Below are 18,050 nucleotides of genomic sequence, written 5' to 3'. Positions count from 1 at the left end.
AGAGAGATGCTTAGAGACCCAGAATTGAGATCCAAAATGATATCCAACCCAACCAACTTCAACCACGTGGCTCACATGGGCCCAGGCGACGGCATGCAGGTGCTCATGGACCTGCCTCTGGTGCGTGCACGGCGGGGATGGGGCGGGCAGGGCATTCCATCCTCCTCCCCGCTCGGGCAGCCGTGCTGGCTGAGGCCGTCCCAAAGGCAGGGCCCGCGAGGTTGGCACTGTACTCTGACCTGGCGCACGTGTCACACGAGCGCGTCTCCACTGAAGCTCTGTTCACGAGCACTTTCCCTGTCACGAGGCCTTGTGTGCAGGCCTCGGGCCGCCCCGGGCAGCGATGCTGCAGATACTTGTCAGAGTCCGCCACGTTTCGGCCTGTGACGGCTTCCTAAGGACGTTTGCCATCAGGTGGTGATTTCTCAGTAACACCCTCATACCAACAGATGGTATACTTTCTGTTTTTTACTTGAGAAGTATGTTTTTGGCTGGGCACAGTGGCTCACGCCTGTAATCCCAGCACTTTGGGAGGCCGAGGCAGGCAGATCCCGAGGTCGGGAGATCCAGATCATCCTGGCTAACACGGTGAAACCCCGTCTCTACTAAATATACAAAAAGAAACTAGCCGGGCGCGGTGGCAGGCGCCTGTGGTCCCAGCTACTCGGGAGGCTGAGGCAGAAGAATGGCGTGAACCCGGGAGGCGGAGCTTGCAGTGAGTGGATCGCGCCACTGCACTCCAGCCTGAGCCAAAGAGTAAGACTCCGTCTCAAAAAAAAAAAAAAAAAAGTATGTTTTTTAGGCCTGGTGCGGTGGCTCATGCCTCTAATTCCAGCACTTTGGGAGGCCACGGCAAGTGGTTCACCTGAGGTCAGGAGTTTGAGACCAGCTTGGCCAACATGGAGAAGCCCTATCTCTACAAAACTACAAAAATTAGCCAGGCGTGGTGGCAGGCACCTGTAATCCCACCTACTCAGGAGGCTGAGGCAGGAGAATTGCTTGAACCCATGAGGCAGAGGTTGCAGTGAGCCAAGATCGTGTCGTTGCACTCCAGCCTAGGGGACAGAGCAAGACTCAATCTCAAACAAAAAAGTACGCTTTTTATAGGATTTGATCTGGCCTAACGTTGCTATTGCCAGTTCTTAGTTTCAGGCTGTCCAGAGCCCTTGTCCAGTCTAGAGAGCCCTGTTGGCCCCCGTTTTGCTCATCAAGGTCACGAGGCCGCAGCCGCCGTAGGTCACACACACTTTGCAGCCGGCCCCGCCGGGTGTCAACCAAGCATGCTCATGGGTTGCTGTCTCTGCCCAGAGTGCTGTGCCCCCCTCCCAGGAGGAAAGGCCGGGCCCCGCTCCCACCAACCTGGCTCGCCAGCCTCCATCCAGGAACAAGCCCTACATCTCGTGGCCCTCATCAGGTACGGAGGAAGTGCGGCCACTGCAGCCCTGGGGGAGGTGGAGGCTGGGGGGTGCTGGAGTGGGGAGACTGCAGGCTTTTGGTTCTGTCCTTGACTCTCTCCCTAAGAGGAAAGCTGTCCTTGTTCCGTAGGTGGATCGGAGCCTGGCGTGACCGTGCCTCTGAGAAGTATGTCCGATCCAGACCAGGACTTTGACAAAGAGGTGAGAGTTGCCCAGGTTCAGTACTGAGGCTGTGAGCCACCACTGCAGGAGGCAAAGCAGCCCAAAGATCTGGGGCCCTGGGTGGTGTCACAGCCCTTTCGGAGCACCCCACTTGCGGTGTGAGGGTGATGGGAGGGGCAGGGGTGGCTGTCCCCTCCTTCAGGAGGCCTGTGCAGCAGTCTCTTGGTCAGACCCCGAGCTCTTTTGGGAACGCTGACAGGGGACGGGGCTGTCACACTGCCCCACAAGGAATGGAAACTTCCCCGCCAACCTGCCTCCTTCCTCTGGACTCCTGTGTTGTTCTATGTACTTCAGTGCGATACACCAGCAGTCGCTTTGGTCTGGGCTGACTTTCCACATTGGTCTGTCTTCTGCCCCTCACCTGGGATGGCGCTTGGTGTCAGAGTGTGGGGACCACCTCCAGGACAAGCCCCACTCTGGCTGGCAGCATTCTTGTGTGCAGCTTGGCCACACTGCTCTGGCCTCAGTTTCTCCTATGTGGAATGGGGGTGAGAATGCAGTCGAGGGAGGCAGGGAGCTGCAGTGCTGAGGGCTGAGGAGTGAGCTGAGGGCTTAGCCCCCGGCGCCATCCTTGGAGGGAGGGAGGGAGGGAGGGATGCAGGCAGAGGGGCCATGCCCATCACTCCACCACACATCGAAGCCCCAGCACTGAGATGTTTTAACGTTGGCTGCCGAAGGAGCAGGCAGATGCCTTGCACATGTTGCTGGTTCTGCCAAGGTCGGCGTCTCTTCCTCTGGAAGTCCTTTGTCTTTTCCGTCCTTTGTCCATCCTACTCTTCCACCCTTTACTCTGCAGCAGGCCCCAGCCTGTCTTTGTCTGGTGGGACAGTCACATTTTTGTAGCAAGCACTGCTGTTACTTTACGGAATGCTCCTGAGTTTGAGTTTGTCCGCTGTTTCCTGCTCATGAGATCTGAAACGTGTCTTAGGCTGTCACACTATACAGAGGAGACGCTGTCCCTCTTAGGGTACTGTGTCCTGAGGCAGCCAGTGCCTGTCTCACCTGCATGACCTTGTTTGTTCTTTTGAATTTAAGTGAAATTCACAAAACAACTTTGTTTTTTTATTTTCGTAATAATACACAGGCAGGGTCTCACTTTGTTGCCCAGGCTGGTCTCCCAACTCCGGGGCTCAAGCTGTCCTCCTACCTCGGCCTCCCAAAGTGTTCAGATTACAGGCGTGAGCCAACACACTGGGCCCAAAATAACTCCTTTAAAGTGAATAACTCAGTGACGTTTAGTACATCCACAGAGATGCACAGTCGCCACCTCTTTCTCATTCAGAAACATTTCCACTCTAGCTGGGCACCATGGTTCACGCCTGTAGTGCCAGCTACTAGTGAAGCTGAGGTGGAAGGATCGCCTGAGGCGTTCAGGGCCAGCCTGGGCAGTGTAGTGAGATCTTATCTCTAAAACATAATAAAGCCGGGCGCGGTGGCTCAAGCCTGTAATCCCAGCACTTTGGGAGGCCGAGACGAGCGGATCACGAGGTCAGGAGATCGAAATCATCCTGGCTAACACGGTGAAACCCCGTCTCTACTAAAAAAATACAAAAAACTAGCCGGGAGAGGTGGCGGGCGCCTGTAATCCCAGCTACTCGGGAGGCTGAGGCAGGAGAATGGCGTAAACCTGGGAGGCGGAGCTTGCAGTGAGCTGAGATCTGGCCACTGCACTCCAGCCTGGGCGACAGAGTGAGACTCCGTCTCAAAAAAAAAAAAAAAAAAAAAAAAAAAAAAACATAATAAAAAAGACATGTTCATCATTTCAAAATAAACCCCCAGCCCTTTAAGCACTCTCTCCCCGTCCCTCCCTCCCATCAGCACCGGGGCTGCCAGTAGTGTTCTGTGATGTCGCCGTTCTGGACATTTCGTAGAAATGCAATGCCCGGCCTTTCTTACAGAAATGTGTTTTGACCTTTTGTGCCTAGCTTTCGCTTGGCGTGCTGTTTTTGTGGCTCACCCCCGTTGTAGCAGGTATCAGTGTTGGCATTTCTGTTGCTAACTAATACTCTCTTGTATGGGTAGACCACAGTTTGTTTTCCCATTCTTCCCCTGATGCACATTTGGGCTGTTTCTATCCTTCACCTGTTGTGAGTGGTGCTGCTATGAACACATATGTGTTTGAGTGCCTGTTTTCACATTTGGGTTCATACCTGTGAGTGGGATTGCTGGATTTATGTGGTAATTCTATGTTTAACTTTTTGAAGAACCACCAAATTGTTTCTTGCAGCGGTTGTACCATTTTAGATTTCCACCAGCAGTGTGAGCGTTCTCATGTCTCCACATCCTCACCAATACTTGTTCTTGTTTTTCTTCTTTTTAATAGTCATTCTAGTGGCTTTGAAGTAGTACCTGATTGTGGTTTTGATTTGCATTCCCTAAAGGCTTATGTTGAACATCTTTTCATATGCTTGTTGGCCATTTCCATACCTTCTTTAGAGAAATGTCTACTCAAGGCCTTTGCCCATTTTTGAAGTGGGTGGTTTGTCCTTTTGTGGCTGGGTTGTAGGAGCTCCTGGTGTGTTCTGAATACCAGTCTCTTGTGAGAGATGTCATGTGCAGGCGTCTTCTCTTGTTCTATAGGTTGTCATTTACATTCCTCATCATTAATGCCTTTTTTTTTTTTTTTTTTTTTTTTTTTTTTGAGACAGAGTCTCGCTCTGTTGCCTAGACTGGAATGCAGTGGCGCCATCTTGGCTCACTGCAACCTCCGTCTCCTGGGTTCAAGTGATTCTCATGCCTCAGCCTCCCAAGTAACTGGGATCACAGGTGCCTGTCCCCATACCTGGCTGATTTTTGTATTTTTAGTGGAGGTGGGGTTTCACCATGTTGGCCAGGCTGGTCTCAAACTCCTGACCTCAAATGATCCACCCACTTTGGCCTCCCAGAGTGCTGGGATTACAGGTATGAGCCACTGTACCCAGCCTAGTACAGCCATCAACAATATTTTTACTCCATGAACATGGGGTATGTTCCATTTATGTAAGCTATTTTTTTCAGCAATGTTTTGTAATTTATAGTGTACAGATTTTTCACTTCTCTGGTTAAAGTATTCCTAGCTATTCTTTTGGATGCTATTGTAAATTGAATTTTTTTTTTTTCAGTTTCCTTTTCAATGTGTTCATTTCTGGTGTATAGAAATACAACTGACTTGTATGTGTTGATCTTATACTCTATAACTTTGCTGAATGTGTTAGTTTTTTGTGGATTCTTTTCTTTGGGATTTTCTATGTGTATAATCATGTCATCTGCAAACAGAGATAGTTTTACTTCTTTTCTAACTTGGAATCCTTTTTATTTCTTTTTCTTCCCCGATTGCTCTGGCTAGAACCTCTAGTCACATGTTGAATAGCAGTGATGAAAGCAGGCATCCTTGTCTTACTGCTGATCTTTTTTTTGTTGTTTTTTTTTTTTGAGACAGAGTCTCACTCTGTCGCCCAGGCTGGAGCGCAGTCATGTAATCTCGGTTCACTGCAAGCTCTGCCTTCTGGGTTCACGTCATTATCCTGCCTTAGCCTCCCAAGTAGCTGGGACTACAGGTGCCTTCCACTACGCCTGGCTAATTTTGTGTGTGTGTGTGTGTGTGTTTTTAGTAGAGACAGGGTTTCACTGTGTTAGGATGATCTTGATCTCCCGACCTCGTGATCTGCCCATCTCAGCCTCCCAAAGTGCTGGGATTACAGGTGTGAGCCACCACACCCAGCCCGTTGCTGATCTTAGGGGATAAATTTGTCTGTCACTATTGAGTATGGTTAGCTGTTTTATTTTGTTGAGGAAGTTCCCCTCTATTCCTAGTGCTTTTCTCAGGAAAGAGTGTCGTGTTTGTGACTTTGACTGCTTGGTTGCAGGTGCACGCCACTGCGCCCAGCTGATTTTTGTTTGTTTGTTTGAGATGGAGTCTCGCTCTGTCACCCAGGCTGGAGTGCAGTGGTGCGATCTTGGCTCACTGCAAGTTCCGCCTCCCAGGTTCACACCATTCTCCTGCCTCAGCCTCCCCAACAGCTGGGACTACAGGTGCCTGCCACCATGCCCGGCTAATGTTTTGTATTTTTGGTAGAGATGGGTTTTCACCGTGTTAACCAGGATGATCTCAATCTCCTGACCTTGTGATCTACCCACCTCAGCCCCCCAAAGTGCTGGGATTACAGGCGTAAGCCACAGCGTGCGGCCTGATTTTTGTATTTTCAGTAGAGATGGGGTTTTACCATGTTGGCAAGGCTGGTCTCAAACTCCTGACCTCAAGTGCAATCCACCCACCTTGGCCTCCCAAAGTGCTGGGATTACAGGCGGGAGCCACCGCATCCAGCCCCATCTGGTTTCTTCACTAGAGTTGCTGTCTTTTGTAATGATAATTACCCTGTTATTTTTGAGTGGGGTTAGACATCAATTTGTGACTCTCACCAGCAAGCCTAAGGCCCCACGAATCGCTGGTGTAGACTGTGTGTGTTCTCATAACACAAAAGGAGAAGCAGTTGCCACAACTGTCCCTGAGCGAACATTTGCATCCAGCTAGGCACGTGAGCCTCCCAGCCTAGGGCAGCGGTGTTCACCCTGCCCTCTTCCTGTTCACAGCCTGATTCGGACTCCACCAAACACTCAACTCCATCAAACAGCTCCAACCCCAGCGGCCCACCGAGCCCCAACTCCCCGCACAGGAGCCAGCTCCCCCTCGAAGGCCTGGAGCAGCCGGCCTGTGACACCTGAAGCCGCCGGTTCGCCGCAGGGGCCCGGGAGCTGGGGATGGCCTCCAGCATCAGTGCCAAGACTGAGCAGGCCCTCCAGTGTTGTCCAAGGAAATGTAGAATCACTTTGTAGATATGGAGATGAAGAAGACAAATCTTTATTATAATATTGATCAGTTTTATGCCGCATTGTTCGTGGCAGTAGACCACATCTGTTCGTCTGCACAGCTATGAGGCGACACTGTTCCGTCTGCACATGAAGGACCCCCATACAGCCTCTCTCCCACCCCTGACAACCCGAGAAGGCGTGTGGGGCCCTGCCAACGCCACTTCCTCAGCAGAAACCCGACATGACGCGGCTGCTTCGGAAGCAGACGTCTGGGGACACAGCCTCAGTACCCAGTCTTTTCCCTAGTTCCTGAAACTTCCCTAGGACCTTAGGAGAATAGTAGGAGGTCATATAGCATTCCCAGTGTCACTAGAATTTTGAAGACAGAGGAAAGTGGAGGTTAGTTTGTGGCCTTTTTTTCACTTAGCCATTGCAGTCAGCTGCAGAAGTCCTGTGACCACCTAGCGGCCAGAGGCCCGGGACCAGTGACACCCTGCGTCCCGGTGTGCGTTAAGTTCATTCTGGGTCGCAGCCATGAAGTGTCACCAGTATCTCCTACTGTGGTGTCAGCTGTGCTCTCTGCTTTCCACTCGCTTCCACGGCTTTCGCCTCCTGCCGTAAAACCAGCGAGTGTCGTGGTGCAGGCTGGGCCTGTGGCCTGCTGGGCTGAGAGGAGTCAGAGCCCCAGGGCGCCATGAAGCAGCCACTGGAACACCCCCCGCCGCCCCCCACCCACCAGTCCTGCCCCTGCATGGAGCCCCCGTGGTTAGTAGCCCGTATGATCACGTAGACCCACCCAGCACACTCCTGCACACTGGCCCCGCCCACAGCACGGCAATGCCCTGCGCGTGGCTTTCACCTCACCCTTCTTCGTACCAGATGTTGAGTGACCAGCTCTGTGGCCCTGTGTCGTCAGAGGCTTGTGATGAACTGTGGCGGCAGACACAGCTTGTCCACAGCTTGGGCCAGGCTTCCCCTGTCCTCCCACCGGTCGGCTGCTTGGCAAGGCTGTTCAGGACGTGCACTTCTCCAAGTCAGCACTGAGTGGCCCAGCAGCGCCTAGCCCTGCCACCCCACTGCCCTCCTGGGCCCTTTGCTGGATGGGCACCTGGGGGGTTCTGGTTTTTACTTTTTTAATGTAAGTCTGAGTCTTTGTAATTATTGAATCGTGAGAACATTTTTGAACAATTTACCTGTCAATAAAGCAGAAGACGGCAGTTTTAAAGTTCCCAGTGGTCCATCTGGATGTGATAACGTCACCTGTGTGTCTGGGCCCCAGAAGTGTCTGAACTCCAAAAGGCAGTGAAGGAGCCACGTTGCCAGCAGAAGCTCTTCTGGGTAACTCACTCGGAGGTCACCCAAAAGGTTGCTGTTGGGGTATTCAGTCTGAGCAGAGGGCATCCTTGGGGCAGGAGTGAAGGGTGGGAGGAAGGCAGCGTGCCTGTGAGCCCCAGCCAGGCAGCGCCAGGGCCCCAGGAGGGAGCTGCCGGGGAGGGTCTTCATGTCCACACCCATACACACTAACCCCGCCAGCAGCCCCAAGGGACAGGATGGGGCAGGCAGAGGCCCCAGGAAGAGGCAGGAGCTCTCGGGGAGGCCTGGGTCAGGGTGAGTGGTCCCTGGTTGAGAGGATGCTTGAAGTCAGCTTCCCGAGTTATGCAGGCAGTTGGCTTTTGTTTGCCACTCACTGAGACCTAGTTGTCTTGGTAGGATAAGGACAGTGCCGGCCCCTGCAGAAGAGTGCGGACTGGGGAGGAGACTGCAAGCCAGGGCAGGCAGCCCAGCACCCAGCGGGGGCACTTGGGACCTTGCAGCTGTGTGCCAGGCAGCATGGCCTGGGCTGCTGCAGCAGCAAGCAGCTCCCCTGGAAGCCCAGAGCATCTCTCCTTCCAGAGTCCACACCAGGGGCAGGTCCCTGCCAGCACAGTCGCATCTGTGAGTGGGGTGAGCAGCAGGCGGCAGGTGATGTCCCGTTAGCTCAGGCTTGCTCTCCAGTTTGCACCTGACACTAAAGAAAATTGTGGCTGAAAAGTGCCTGTGGGAGTGTCGGCCACTTTTTAAAATGCAAGATGGTAGCTGTTGGAGCACACGCGTGAACTGTGGTGGTCACTCAACGGGACACTGCACAGCACCCAGAGTGACTCATTCCAACCACAACACAGACGCGCCTGGCAGCATGGCGCCCTGATCTGGGTTACAGCACGTGTTCTAGTGGCTAAGCTGGGCCCCTGGGCAGAAGATTCCGCGTGGGGGCCAGGCCCTGACTGGGGATGCCGGTGACATCTCCAGCCCCAGATACTGGTTTCACAGAAGTGGTCACTATGCCACAGTTGCAGCTGCACACACAGGGTCAGGCCCTTGTCTGTCAGTGCAGTGGTACACGCTTGCACATGGGTGACCCCATATGATCTGCCTTCGCAGTATGACGCATCCAGCAGCTTGGTGCCAGGAGGGGTGCCCACCCCTTTTCCGTCCGCCCCACCAGGCATAGCCTTTGGCTCCCTCCACCCCTTGCCTCTCTCCCACTCCTCCCTCCAGCTCCTCACCCTCCCTCCACCGGAAGGTGGCGGGAGACCCCCTCCTAGTCCTGGGTTCACCTTCACAGACCCCAGCCTCTGGCCACCCAGGTGGTGACCAGCGCTGCCTCCAGCAGTAGCCAGCTAGACCCCTCCCATGTCCCCCAGTGCGACTAGGGTGCAAGACTGGGCTCCCAGTCCTCATGGGCGGGGCCAGGGGCGGCATGTCCAGGCTGAAGCAGGTGCAGGAAACACCTTTATTGAGTAAGGCCACCCTGTCCTTGGCTTCCGGAGAAGGGGGTAAGGAAGGGGAGGTTTGGGGGCTGGACGAGGGGGTGGCTAGCCCCCAGATGGACTGGGGTCGGGGAGGTTCTGGGGCCAGAGGGGGTGGGGAGCCCCAAGGTTGACTGTCAGGCGGCCGCTCAGGCCTCAGCCTCAGCCCCGGCGAACAGCGGGTTGACGAAGTAACTGTGGCTCGTGCTGTCTGCGGCAGCCTTCGGAACCAGGCTGAGCGGCCGGGGCAGGGGCTGCGGGGTGACAGGGTCAGACGGCGTTCAGGGTCCTGGCCCCAAGGAGGCCCCAGTCCACCCTCCAGCCCTCTCACCAGCTCCTCGGAGGCCTTCATGTCGAACACCGGGTTGTGGAATCCGAGGGGTGCCCCGGCCGGGGCCGCCTCCTGGCGCCTCCACCTGAGTGCGTATTAGGGACGTAGCGTGAGCCCCTCGGGGCAACCCCCAGCCCCACCCCGCCACCCCGCCCCAGGTACCTGAGCCTCCCGGCACGGCGCAGCAGCGACGGCGCCAGCAGCAGGACCAGCAGCGCCAGCAGCAGCGCAGCCGCCACGCCTCCCGCCAGCCCAGCCGCGGAACTGTCCCAGACATGTGCGCCCGACTCCCGCATGGTCGCCTCCAGGACGCCGAGGGCCTCGCCTGCGACGGAGGGGTCGGCTCAGTCTCCGCGGCGGGGCCAGGAGCGGCAGGGAGGGACCGGGCGGGCGCGGTTACCGTGCTTGGCGACGTCCGTCAGGAGGGCCCGGGCCAGCTGCCCGGCGCCGCCCGTCTCGGGCCCGGTCTCCACCAGCACCACCTGGATCTCGGTATCGGCGTCGCGGAGCAGGGGCGAGCGTGGCACCTTGGATACGGCCACCTGCAGCCCCTGGTACTGAGGCTGGGGAGGGGGACGGGGTTGGTTTGACTCAGCCCCCCGCCCTCCTCGAGCCTATGGGGACGCTAAGGGCAGAGGCAGATAGTGGGCAGGTGGGCGGCCGCAGGGGTCCTGCAGAAGGGGCGTCCTAGGCGGAGGCGGTAGGGCTGGGGTCGGGACTCCCCTCAGCTGCCCGCGCGGCCCCATTACCAGGCCCAGGAAGGTGTCCAGTATCCTCGCCCGGTACCGCTCCAGGTCAAATGCGGGACCGTGGGTCAGCAACACAACAGCTCCTGCGGCGGGAGGACAGGGGTCAGCGCCGTGGATCTGGACCCGGCAGGAAACTGAGGCGGGGGCGAACCAGGTCCTCCAGGCCTTCCCAGCAAGCAGGGCCCAGCGGGGGCGCTCACCACAGAGGTCACAGCACTGCCCCTGGGGTCGGAGGGCGCCATGGCAGGCGGCCTGGGGGCAGCGGCCGCCCAGGGACTGGAGCAGATCCGCGCAGATCCACGGCTGCGCCTGGTGCGAGGGGCAGTGGTCAGCGCGGAGGGCCAGAGCGGACCGCAGCGAGAAGGGCGATGCGTCGGAGAGGCAAGCCAGCGAAGGACCGCGGGAGCGCGGCGGCCCTGTCCCGGGCACAGTCCCGACCCTCGCGCGGCCCCCGAGACTCCACTGCGGCCTCGCTCACCTCCGCGTTGCCGCAGACGCAGCCCGACGGGTCCGCGCAGTCCTCGGGGCCCACGCTCAGAGCGCCCGGCCCGTGGAAGCGTAGGCGGCCCGCGCGGGACGCCAGGAAAGCAGCCAAGTCCTCGTCGCGCGTGAACGTCTGCGGGCAGCCGGGTCCCCGCCGGAGCCAGCCCCAGGAAGAGACGTCACCTGAGTGCTCAGACCCAACGTGTGCAGACCAGCAGGGGCGGGGGCGAGCAGGGGCGGGGGCGGGCGGGGGCGGGCCGAGGCGGGGAGAGGGGGGCCGAGGCGGGGAGAGGGGGGCCGAGCCTCCCTCCCCGCAGTGCTCACCCGGCCCAGAGCCGAGATGCTCCGGACACGCACGGGGCCAGCGCCAGGGCCGAGCCCCACGCGGAAGGAGGCACTGGGCGGAAAGAAGACGTCGTCGTGGCGGCAGGGCACGCGCTCGGCGTCCACTAAGAAGAGACCAGGTGCCTCGTCCTCGGAGTGCCACAGGTGCGGGTCATGCCAGGAGAAGCGGTCAGAGTCGCGGAATACCGCAGGGTCGCCTGAGCGGGGGCGCATCCCTGAGCTCCACGGAACAAGCCCCGCACCACACCACGCCACGCCTCTGAGCACGACCTCCCAAGCCCCGCTTCGGGACACTTCCGCCATTCCCTAAACCCCGCCCCGGGAGAGACGCCCTCCCTCCAGTCCTCGCCCCCTCGACAAGCCTTCCCTCGATGCGCCTTCCCCCAGTCCCCGCCCCGGACGCGCCTTCCCTCCAGTCCCCGCCCCCGGATGCACCTCCCTCCAGTCCCCGCCCCTGGGCCCGCCTTCCCTCCAATCCCCGCCCCGGACGCGCCCTCCCTCCAGTCCCCGCCCCCGGACGCACCACCCTCCAGTCCCCGCCCCGGACACGCCTTCCCTCCAGTCCCCGCCCCCTGACGCGCCTTCCCTCCAGTCCCCGCCCCTGGGCACGCCTTCCCTCCAGTCCCCGCCCTGGATACGCCCTCTCCCAGTTTCCGCCCCTGAACACGCCCTTCCAGAGCCCCGCCCCTGCCCGACTGCCTCACCCGCGCCGCAGTCCGGGTGCGAGCCCACGTCTGAGACGCCGAATCCGGCTCCTGAAGCCAGGACGAGTTCCCCATCCAGCGGCAGGAGCTGCAAGAGGCACTGGCTAAGGCGGTGCCATGCGGGGGTCCGGGCCTGCTCCGCGCCCACCCCGCCCCTAGTCCCCTGGGACGAGAAGCGAGCCCCTGTCCACGGAAGGGAGCCGGGCGAGCTCAGGCCTGGGATCCTCGGCCTGGCTGAGGCTGCCAGAGGAGGAGGATCTGGCCTGGGAAAGATGGGGCCGCGTGTGCAAGTCCCCGAGGCAGGCACAGCCCAGTGTCCTGTACCTGAGCTGGAGGTCTCAGGCCAGGGGCAGAGCCCCAGCCCGGGAGCGAGACGGAGCCGTGGGGAGTCTGGGGCAGAGGTGACTCTGGCCAAGGCCTGTCGCCTCCCCCATAGCCCCCTGAGAACGTGCACAGGCCCAGGGCTCCCAGGTTCAAACGTTGCCCGGCCTCTGGGGAATCTGGTGTGTGAGGGAGGGAGGGAAGGAGGGGAGGGAGGGAGAGGCTGCATCTGGGGGCCAGGGGTGCAGGCGGAGGCAGGGAGTGTAGCGGGGCAGTGGAGTTGCCCCTGCTGTTTCTTAGGCCTGGTGTGGGCCATGCAGCTCCCTCACCACAGAAGTGGGGCCACAGCCCAGGCCTCGGGTGTCAGCAGAAATATGGGGGTCTGACCGGCCGCCCCTCCCTCCCCGTCTCCTCCAAGTGCCAGGACCTCGGCTTCCTGCCTTCTTGCTTCTGCGCTTCTCTCTCAGGGGCTGAGGGTGAGCGCTGGGCCAGGGCAACCCTTGGTGCCAGGTTATGAGGGGCTCAGCACAACAGGGCATGCCCACCCAGGGCAGGGCCCACTCTTCGGCCCTTCCAGGAGCACTGCACCTGAGCAAGAGGCCAACACCTCCAGCGGCGTGAGGTCACACTTCAGTTCCGTGCACACCTGAAGGTGCGGCTCTGCCAGCAGGGCGGACAAGTCCACCCATAGAGGCAGAGGCGGAGCCACAGGCACAGGAATGTGTCACAGCACAAAGCGCCTCAGGAACAGGGAGGGGTTCCCAGGAGGAAGCATACCAAGAACACCTTTTCTTAAAGAACGAAGGGGAAAAATATAAACGTAAAAATCCTAATAGTTGAACAGACAAGCACAGTAGGTAAGGCTAGGAGTTTGAGATCAGCCTGGTGAGGAACATAGTGCACCTCCGTCTCTACAAAAAATTTACAAATAAAAAGAGGATATAATTTTTAAATATAGGGCAACGTTCATAATAGAAACAAACTTAAGGCCAGGAGCCGTGGCTCATGTCTGTAATCCCAACACTTTGGAAGGCCAAAGAGGGCATATCATTCGAGCCCAGGAGTTCAAGACCAGCCTGGCCAACATAGTGAGACCCCATCTCTACAAAAACTACAAAAATTAGCCAGGCGTGATGGCACAAGCCTGTAGTCCCAGCTACTCGGGAGGCTGAGGTGAGAGGATTGTTTGAGCCCAGGGAGGTCAAGGCTGCAGTGAGCAGTGATCCCGCCGCTGCACTACAGCCTGGGCAACAGAGTGAGACCCTGTCTCAAAAAACCAAACTTAACAAAGTATTGATGAATTAACCAGTACAATACAGGACCTCTACAGGCAACACTTTAAGATGCTAATGAGTACATGGATGACCTGAAATATTTGGAGAGGTCATCCATGTTCTTGAATGGATGGCTTGACAGCATAAGGCTGTTATTTATCCCAATCAAAATTCTTATAGTCTCAGCTACTCGGGAGGCTGAGGCAGGAGAATCGCTTGAACCCGGGAGGCAGAGGTTGCAGTGAGCAGAGATCACGCCACTGCACTCCAGCCTGGGCAACAGAGCAAGACTCCATCTAAAAAAAAAAAAAAAAAAAAAAAAAAAAATCCAGGGTTTGTTTTTTGTCTTTTGTTTTTTTTTTTTTTGTGGTGGTGGTGGTGGTAGTTGGTACCTGGCAAACCTATTCTACAATTTATCTGCAACAATGAGATCCACAAAGAACCTTGGAGCAAGAGTGAAGGGGATGGATATGAAGCCATCCCACAGAGCCACAGTGTGGATAGTGTAGGGTCGCCAAAGCGGCCTGTGGACTTGAAGACAGGGCTCAGAGAGACCCACAATGCCCAGGCACACGCTGGATTCCAGCAATGCTGGAAGAAAAGGGCAAGGTGGAGGACGTTGGCAGCTGGGCTCACTCTAAGGAGAGAAACAGAGCAGGACCCCTCGCTGGTGCACATGCGCAATAGGTACGCAGTCGATTACCATTGTGACTGAGGAGCACACGAGATTCTCAAACGAAACACAAAAAACACAGTTCTAAGGTAAGGGGTTTTGCATTAGGTCCATTAAAATGAGGGTTTCTGTTCAGCACAGGACACTGCAGGCAAGTCCACAGTGAGCAGACTTGCAAAGCCTCCAGCCCAGGCAGGGGGATGGGTGGAAGACAGGAGACTTCCCCAGCAAGAAAGCAGGCAAAGGGTAGAAATGGAAGGAAGGGCAAGGAAAAGGAATATGGCAGGGAGGGACGCTCCCAACCAGAGAATTACAAAGTAAAGCACTCATGTGCACGGCCTGTTACTGGGGCACTATCTAGGCAGATGGATGACACTGGGAGCCAGGGGTGTGGAGGGGATGGGGGTGCTCAGGCAGCTCTGGGTGAATTCGGCCTCTGCAGGCTGGGACCCCAGGGCCACTGTCCCCTGCCCCTGCACTGTTCCCACCAGCCAATGGATGCTCAATGAATGAATTATTGAATAGATGAATGAATGAATGGAGTGCTGCCTCCTTTCAGAGCCCAAGTGCTTCCAATGAGATCATGAAAGTAAGGAGGCCGGCAGGGGAGGGGAGTAGGGGGAAATCCATGCCCTGGAACCCCCACCCCAGCCTGACTCCTCTGCCCACAGATCCCCCATCAGCTCCCAGTGCCCCCTCCCTCAGGCTGCCTGGTTGCCAAGGTTATGTGTGGGCTCTGGGGGCGGGGCCATGAGGGGCAACTGCCCCCCTCTCCCGGCCCTCCTGCCATCTCCCGGGCAGGAACGTCATCATCTTGCTGTGGGTGCCCTGCCCAGTGCCTGGCGGCTTTTGGGTCAAGGTAGCTTTGGAAAACCTGAAGGAATGAATCAAGCAGCCCTGGGCTGGAAATGAGGCCCGGGATCCCTGGCTCTGCGTGGGGCAGGAGTGGGCCAGGCCGAGGCCATTGAGCCATCCCCCCCACCTGCACACGCAGGGGCCCCCAGGCCTGGACCCCACATCCGGAGCCGACACCCTGACCCAGCTCACCAGTGACCCTCACCCAAGAGTGACTGAGCTGGCAGATGTGCAGGTGACAGGATGAGGACGCAGCCCAGGAGTGACTGTGAAGGGGCTGGAAGGAAGCTTTTGCCCAGAGACTCGGCCTGTGGGCCCCACAGCAGTCACCCTGGAAGCTGGCGGGCTGTCGCTGCAATGGGACAGTGGCCACTGAGGATACTCAGTCGAGTGGGGGGGCTGTGTGCCAGTGAAGCTGTATTTGCTGTTGTGAGGTGTGAATGTCATATACTTTTCAAGTGCCACAAAAGATTGTTCTTTTTTCCCCCAGTGATTACAAAGTGTAATCAGTGATTACAAAGTGTAACAATTCCTTGTTCCAGCCGTAGGGGCTGCATTTGGCCTGTAACTCGCTGAACTCCACCTTAAACAAGGAAATTTGCTTATTTCTCTGGGGCCTTACCAGAGCCTTTAATACGTGATAAAGTTCCAGGCAAGTGCAGGCTGCAGCGTTTCCCAAACTTACCTGCTCATGGAACCTGCTTTCCTCCCAGTTCCCATCATTTCCTTGGAGTGTTGTGTGACACAGTTTGAGAAAAAGGTCCCCTAGGGCAGCAGTCCCCAACCTTTTTGGCACCAGGGACCAGTTTTGTGGAAGACAGTTCTTCCATGAACCGATGGGGGTGGGGAGGGTTTCAGAATTAAGCTGTCTCATCTCAGATATCAGGCACTTAAGGAGTGCACTCCCACCCAGGTCCCTCGCTGGCACAGTGACATAGGGGTCCCTAGGAGAATCTGATCTGAAGGGTGGTAGAGCGAAGGCAGGAGTGGGCTCACTTCTTGCTGGGTGGCTGCTTCCTAACAGGCCAGGGACCCGGATGGTGGGTAGACAGGGGGGTATTGGGAACCCTAGTGTTCTAAAGGTGGAGCTTTAGGCACCAGGACAGGGCAAGACTTTGGGGGAAGAGCGTGGAGCGGGCACTTCCTGGGAAGACCACCCACTGCTGGGTACCAGAAGGGCTGTGGGGACGGGGCGCCTCCCACCCCTCCAAGGACACAGCCTGGCTGAGACCATGGGACCACACTCCCCTAGGTTCTCCCCCACCCCCTGCCTCCTAGATTATTCTCCAGAGGCCAAAGTCCGAGTCCGCAGCGCCTCCGTGCTGGTGGGGGCCGCCTTCCAGACACAGCAGTCCCTGAAGGAACTTGGGAGACTCCAGGAACCCCCAGCCCAGTGGCAGCAGCAGCCCGGCCTTACCATGTCTGAGACGGCATGACCTTCTCGCACCAGGACTGACACCATCTGCAGGAAGAAGCTGCTTCAGCCCAGCCGGGAGCAGTCCCCACCTGGGCCACGCGGTCCCGGGGGTCCAGGCCCATCACCGACCGGGTCGGGGCTCCCAGGCACCTTGTCCGCCGGGAACTCGACGGCGCCGCCGGCGCATGGGGTGCGGTTCTGGCTCCAGTTGGCTGCGACGTCGAAGTCCGTATTGGGGACCCAGAGTTTGGAGGCTGCATGGGTCAGTGCTGGGGAGGAGGCGACCGAGTACCCGCCGTTCTCGCCGGGATGCTCCCTCCTCAGGGAAGGCCACCCACCCATAGAGGTGCAGCAGGTCCGCGCGGGTCACCCGGGACGCATAGGAACCCCATCCCCCAGGCCCTGGGCCCTCCCGGCCAGACTGTGGGCGCCCTGCCCGGGCGCTCCCCGACGGACTTATACTGTATCGGCGGAGCCCGCTCAAACGTGCCCTACAGGACGCCTGCCTAGATCGCCTCCCGGCAGTGCCCCCAGTTTGCCTGGCGCTGGAACAGAGGAGAGGGTTGTTAAGGACAGTGACAACCGGGGCATGGAGGAGGACGGGGCAGCGCAGCCCTCTTCCTTGGCCTTGGAATCAGGAAGGCTTCCCGGAGAAGTCCTACCTGGGCCGGGAAGGGCTGCGACACAGCGCATCCCGGTGTGAGAAGAAAGAACGGGCTGGGGGCGGCAGGACCCGGTGAGGCCGGCCCTGGACGGGGTGGGTGGGGTTGCCGTGAGGGAGCCGCGAGGGGTTTAGGGAAGGGGGCGCCAGGGACACGCGCCGGCCTGGTGTGAAGGCGGGGGAGGGCCCAGGGCTCCCTTGCGGACCGGGAAACTGAGGCAGTCTGCCCAGACCCGCAGGCGCACACTCGCTGCTCTCGGCAGGTTCTGGCGACCGCGCCCATTTCGCAGACGGAAAAACCGCGAGGGCAGGAGCCACCGGAGGCCGGGGCTGGCGGAGGCTCCCGGGCCCCTCCTCTCCTTTCCCGCGCCCCCAGATGCACTGGCCCGACCAGGGAGGCCAGCTCGAGTTTCACGCCCCCCACCCTCCAAAGCCCTCGCTGCCCACTCCTCGGAAGATCTTCACCCTCCACATCTAGAGCGACCTCGGCCCTGGGTCCTGACAGACCCGCTGCCGTCCTGGGCCCTGGCCCGCACCATTGTGGCCCCGGCTCACCGCAGAGCTGCAGCCACAGCAGGACCCGGCCCAGGGCGCCCATCTCGCCTCTGCTCCTTGCGCCCGACCAGGAGACTTTGCCCCACTGGACCCACGTGACCAAGCAGGTCGGGTGGGGGCACCAGGGTCCGTTACACATTTACCTCCAGACCCGCCCAGGGCCGACTCTTCAGGCCCCTGGGAGGCACCTTCTCAGCCTCTCCTTACCCGCCCCTCCAGGGCCTGAACACCTTAGGTTCTCAGGAAGAAGGGCAAGGAAGAAGGGCTTGGCGGGACTAACCTACCCCGTAAAATGGGTGTCTTGCCGGGAGGGGGAATAAACGACCTTTGAATTCACCCCTTTCTCTGTCCTGTGTGCCGCTAGGGCTGAGCCTAGTCCGCTCACCATTGTGACTGGGTGTCCACTTCACGTAGTGCCCCCGTCCCATGGGTTGCAGATGGTGGTTGGATGACAGACGGAAGATACTG

At 58.3% G+C, this 18,050-nt stretch overlaps 2 protein-coding genes across 3 annotated transcripts in view; one reads left to right on the top strand and one right to left on the bottom strand.

Annotated features, from left to right (window-relative positions):
- The window catches only part of CDC42BPB (CDC42 binding protein kinase beta), a 129,387-nt gene extending 121,734 nt beyond the window's left edge, over positions 1 to 7,653 (top strand). For both annotated transcript variants that reach the window (XM_037984569.2, XM_007987923.3), the window contains 4 exons: positions 3 to 120; positions 1,309 to 1,414; positions 1,546 to 1,616; positions 6,207 to 7,653. In XM_037984569.2, the coding sequence (XP_037840497.1) occupies positions 3 to 120; positions 1,309 to 1,414; positions 1,546 to 1,616; positions 6,207 to 6,338 (427 nt within the window). In that variant the 3' untranslated portion in view covers positions 6,339 to 7,653. The remainder of the gene's footprint in view (positions 1 to 2; positions 121 to 1,308; positions 1,415 to 1,545; positions 1,617 to 6,206) is intronic.
- A 1,531-nt stretch (positions 7,654 to 9,184) lies between these two features.
- Positions 9,185 to 17,625, bottom strand: AMN (amnion associated transmembrane protein). The gene is made up of 12 exons (XM_007987925.3): positions 17,583 to 17,625; positions 16,517 to 16,635; positions 16,367 to 16,411; positions 11,827 to 11,914; positions 11,102 to 11,319; positions 10,773 to 10,910; positions 10,495 to 10,603; positions 10,295 to 10,377; positions 9,946 to 10,108; positions 9,708 to 9,870; positions 9,546 to 9,630; positions 9,185 to 9,468 (listed from the first exon to the last, which is right to left on the bottom strand). The coding sequence occupies exons 1-12, from the start codon at positions 17,623 to 17,625 to the stop codon at positions 9,364 to 9,366; spliced, it is 1,359 nt and encodes a 452-aa protein (XP_007986116.3). The 3' UTR covers positions 9,185 to 9,363.
- Positions 17,626 to 18,050: the final 425 nt, after the last annotated feature.

Source organism: Chlorocebus sabaeus, chromosome 24, assembly GCF_047675955.1.
Source record: "Chlorocebus sabaeus isolate Y175 chromosome 24, mChlSab1.0.hap1, whole genome shotgun sequence".
NCBI lineage: Eukaryota > Metazoa > Chordata > Mammalia > Primates > Cercopithecidae > Chlorocebus > Chlorocebus sabaeus.
This window is presented reverse-complemented; position numbering and strand designations above follow the sequence as displayed.

What these genes read in the sequence shown, in the direction of transcription:
- AMN (XM_007987925.3), bottom strand. Translation starts at nt 17,625, where the DNA reads ATGGGCGCCCTGGGCCGGGTCCTGCTGTGGCTGCAGCTCTGCG. An exon ending in GCGTCTGCGGCAACGCGGAG is followed by an intron (nt 10,604 to 10,772) that starts GTGAGCGAGGCC and finishes CCCTCGCACCAG; the next exon opens with GCGCAGCCGTGGATCTGCGC. An exon ending in CGCCGTGCCGGGAGGCTCAG is followed by an intron (nt 9,631 to 9,707) that starts GTACCTGGGGCG and finishes ATACGCACTCAG; the next exon opens with GTGGAGGCGCCAGGAGGCGG.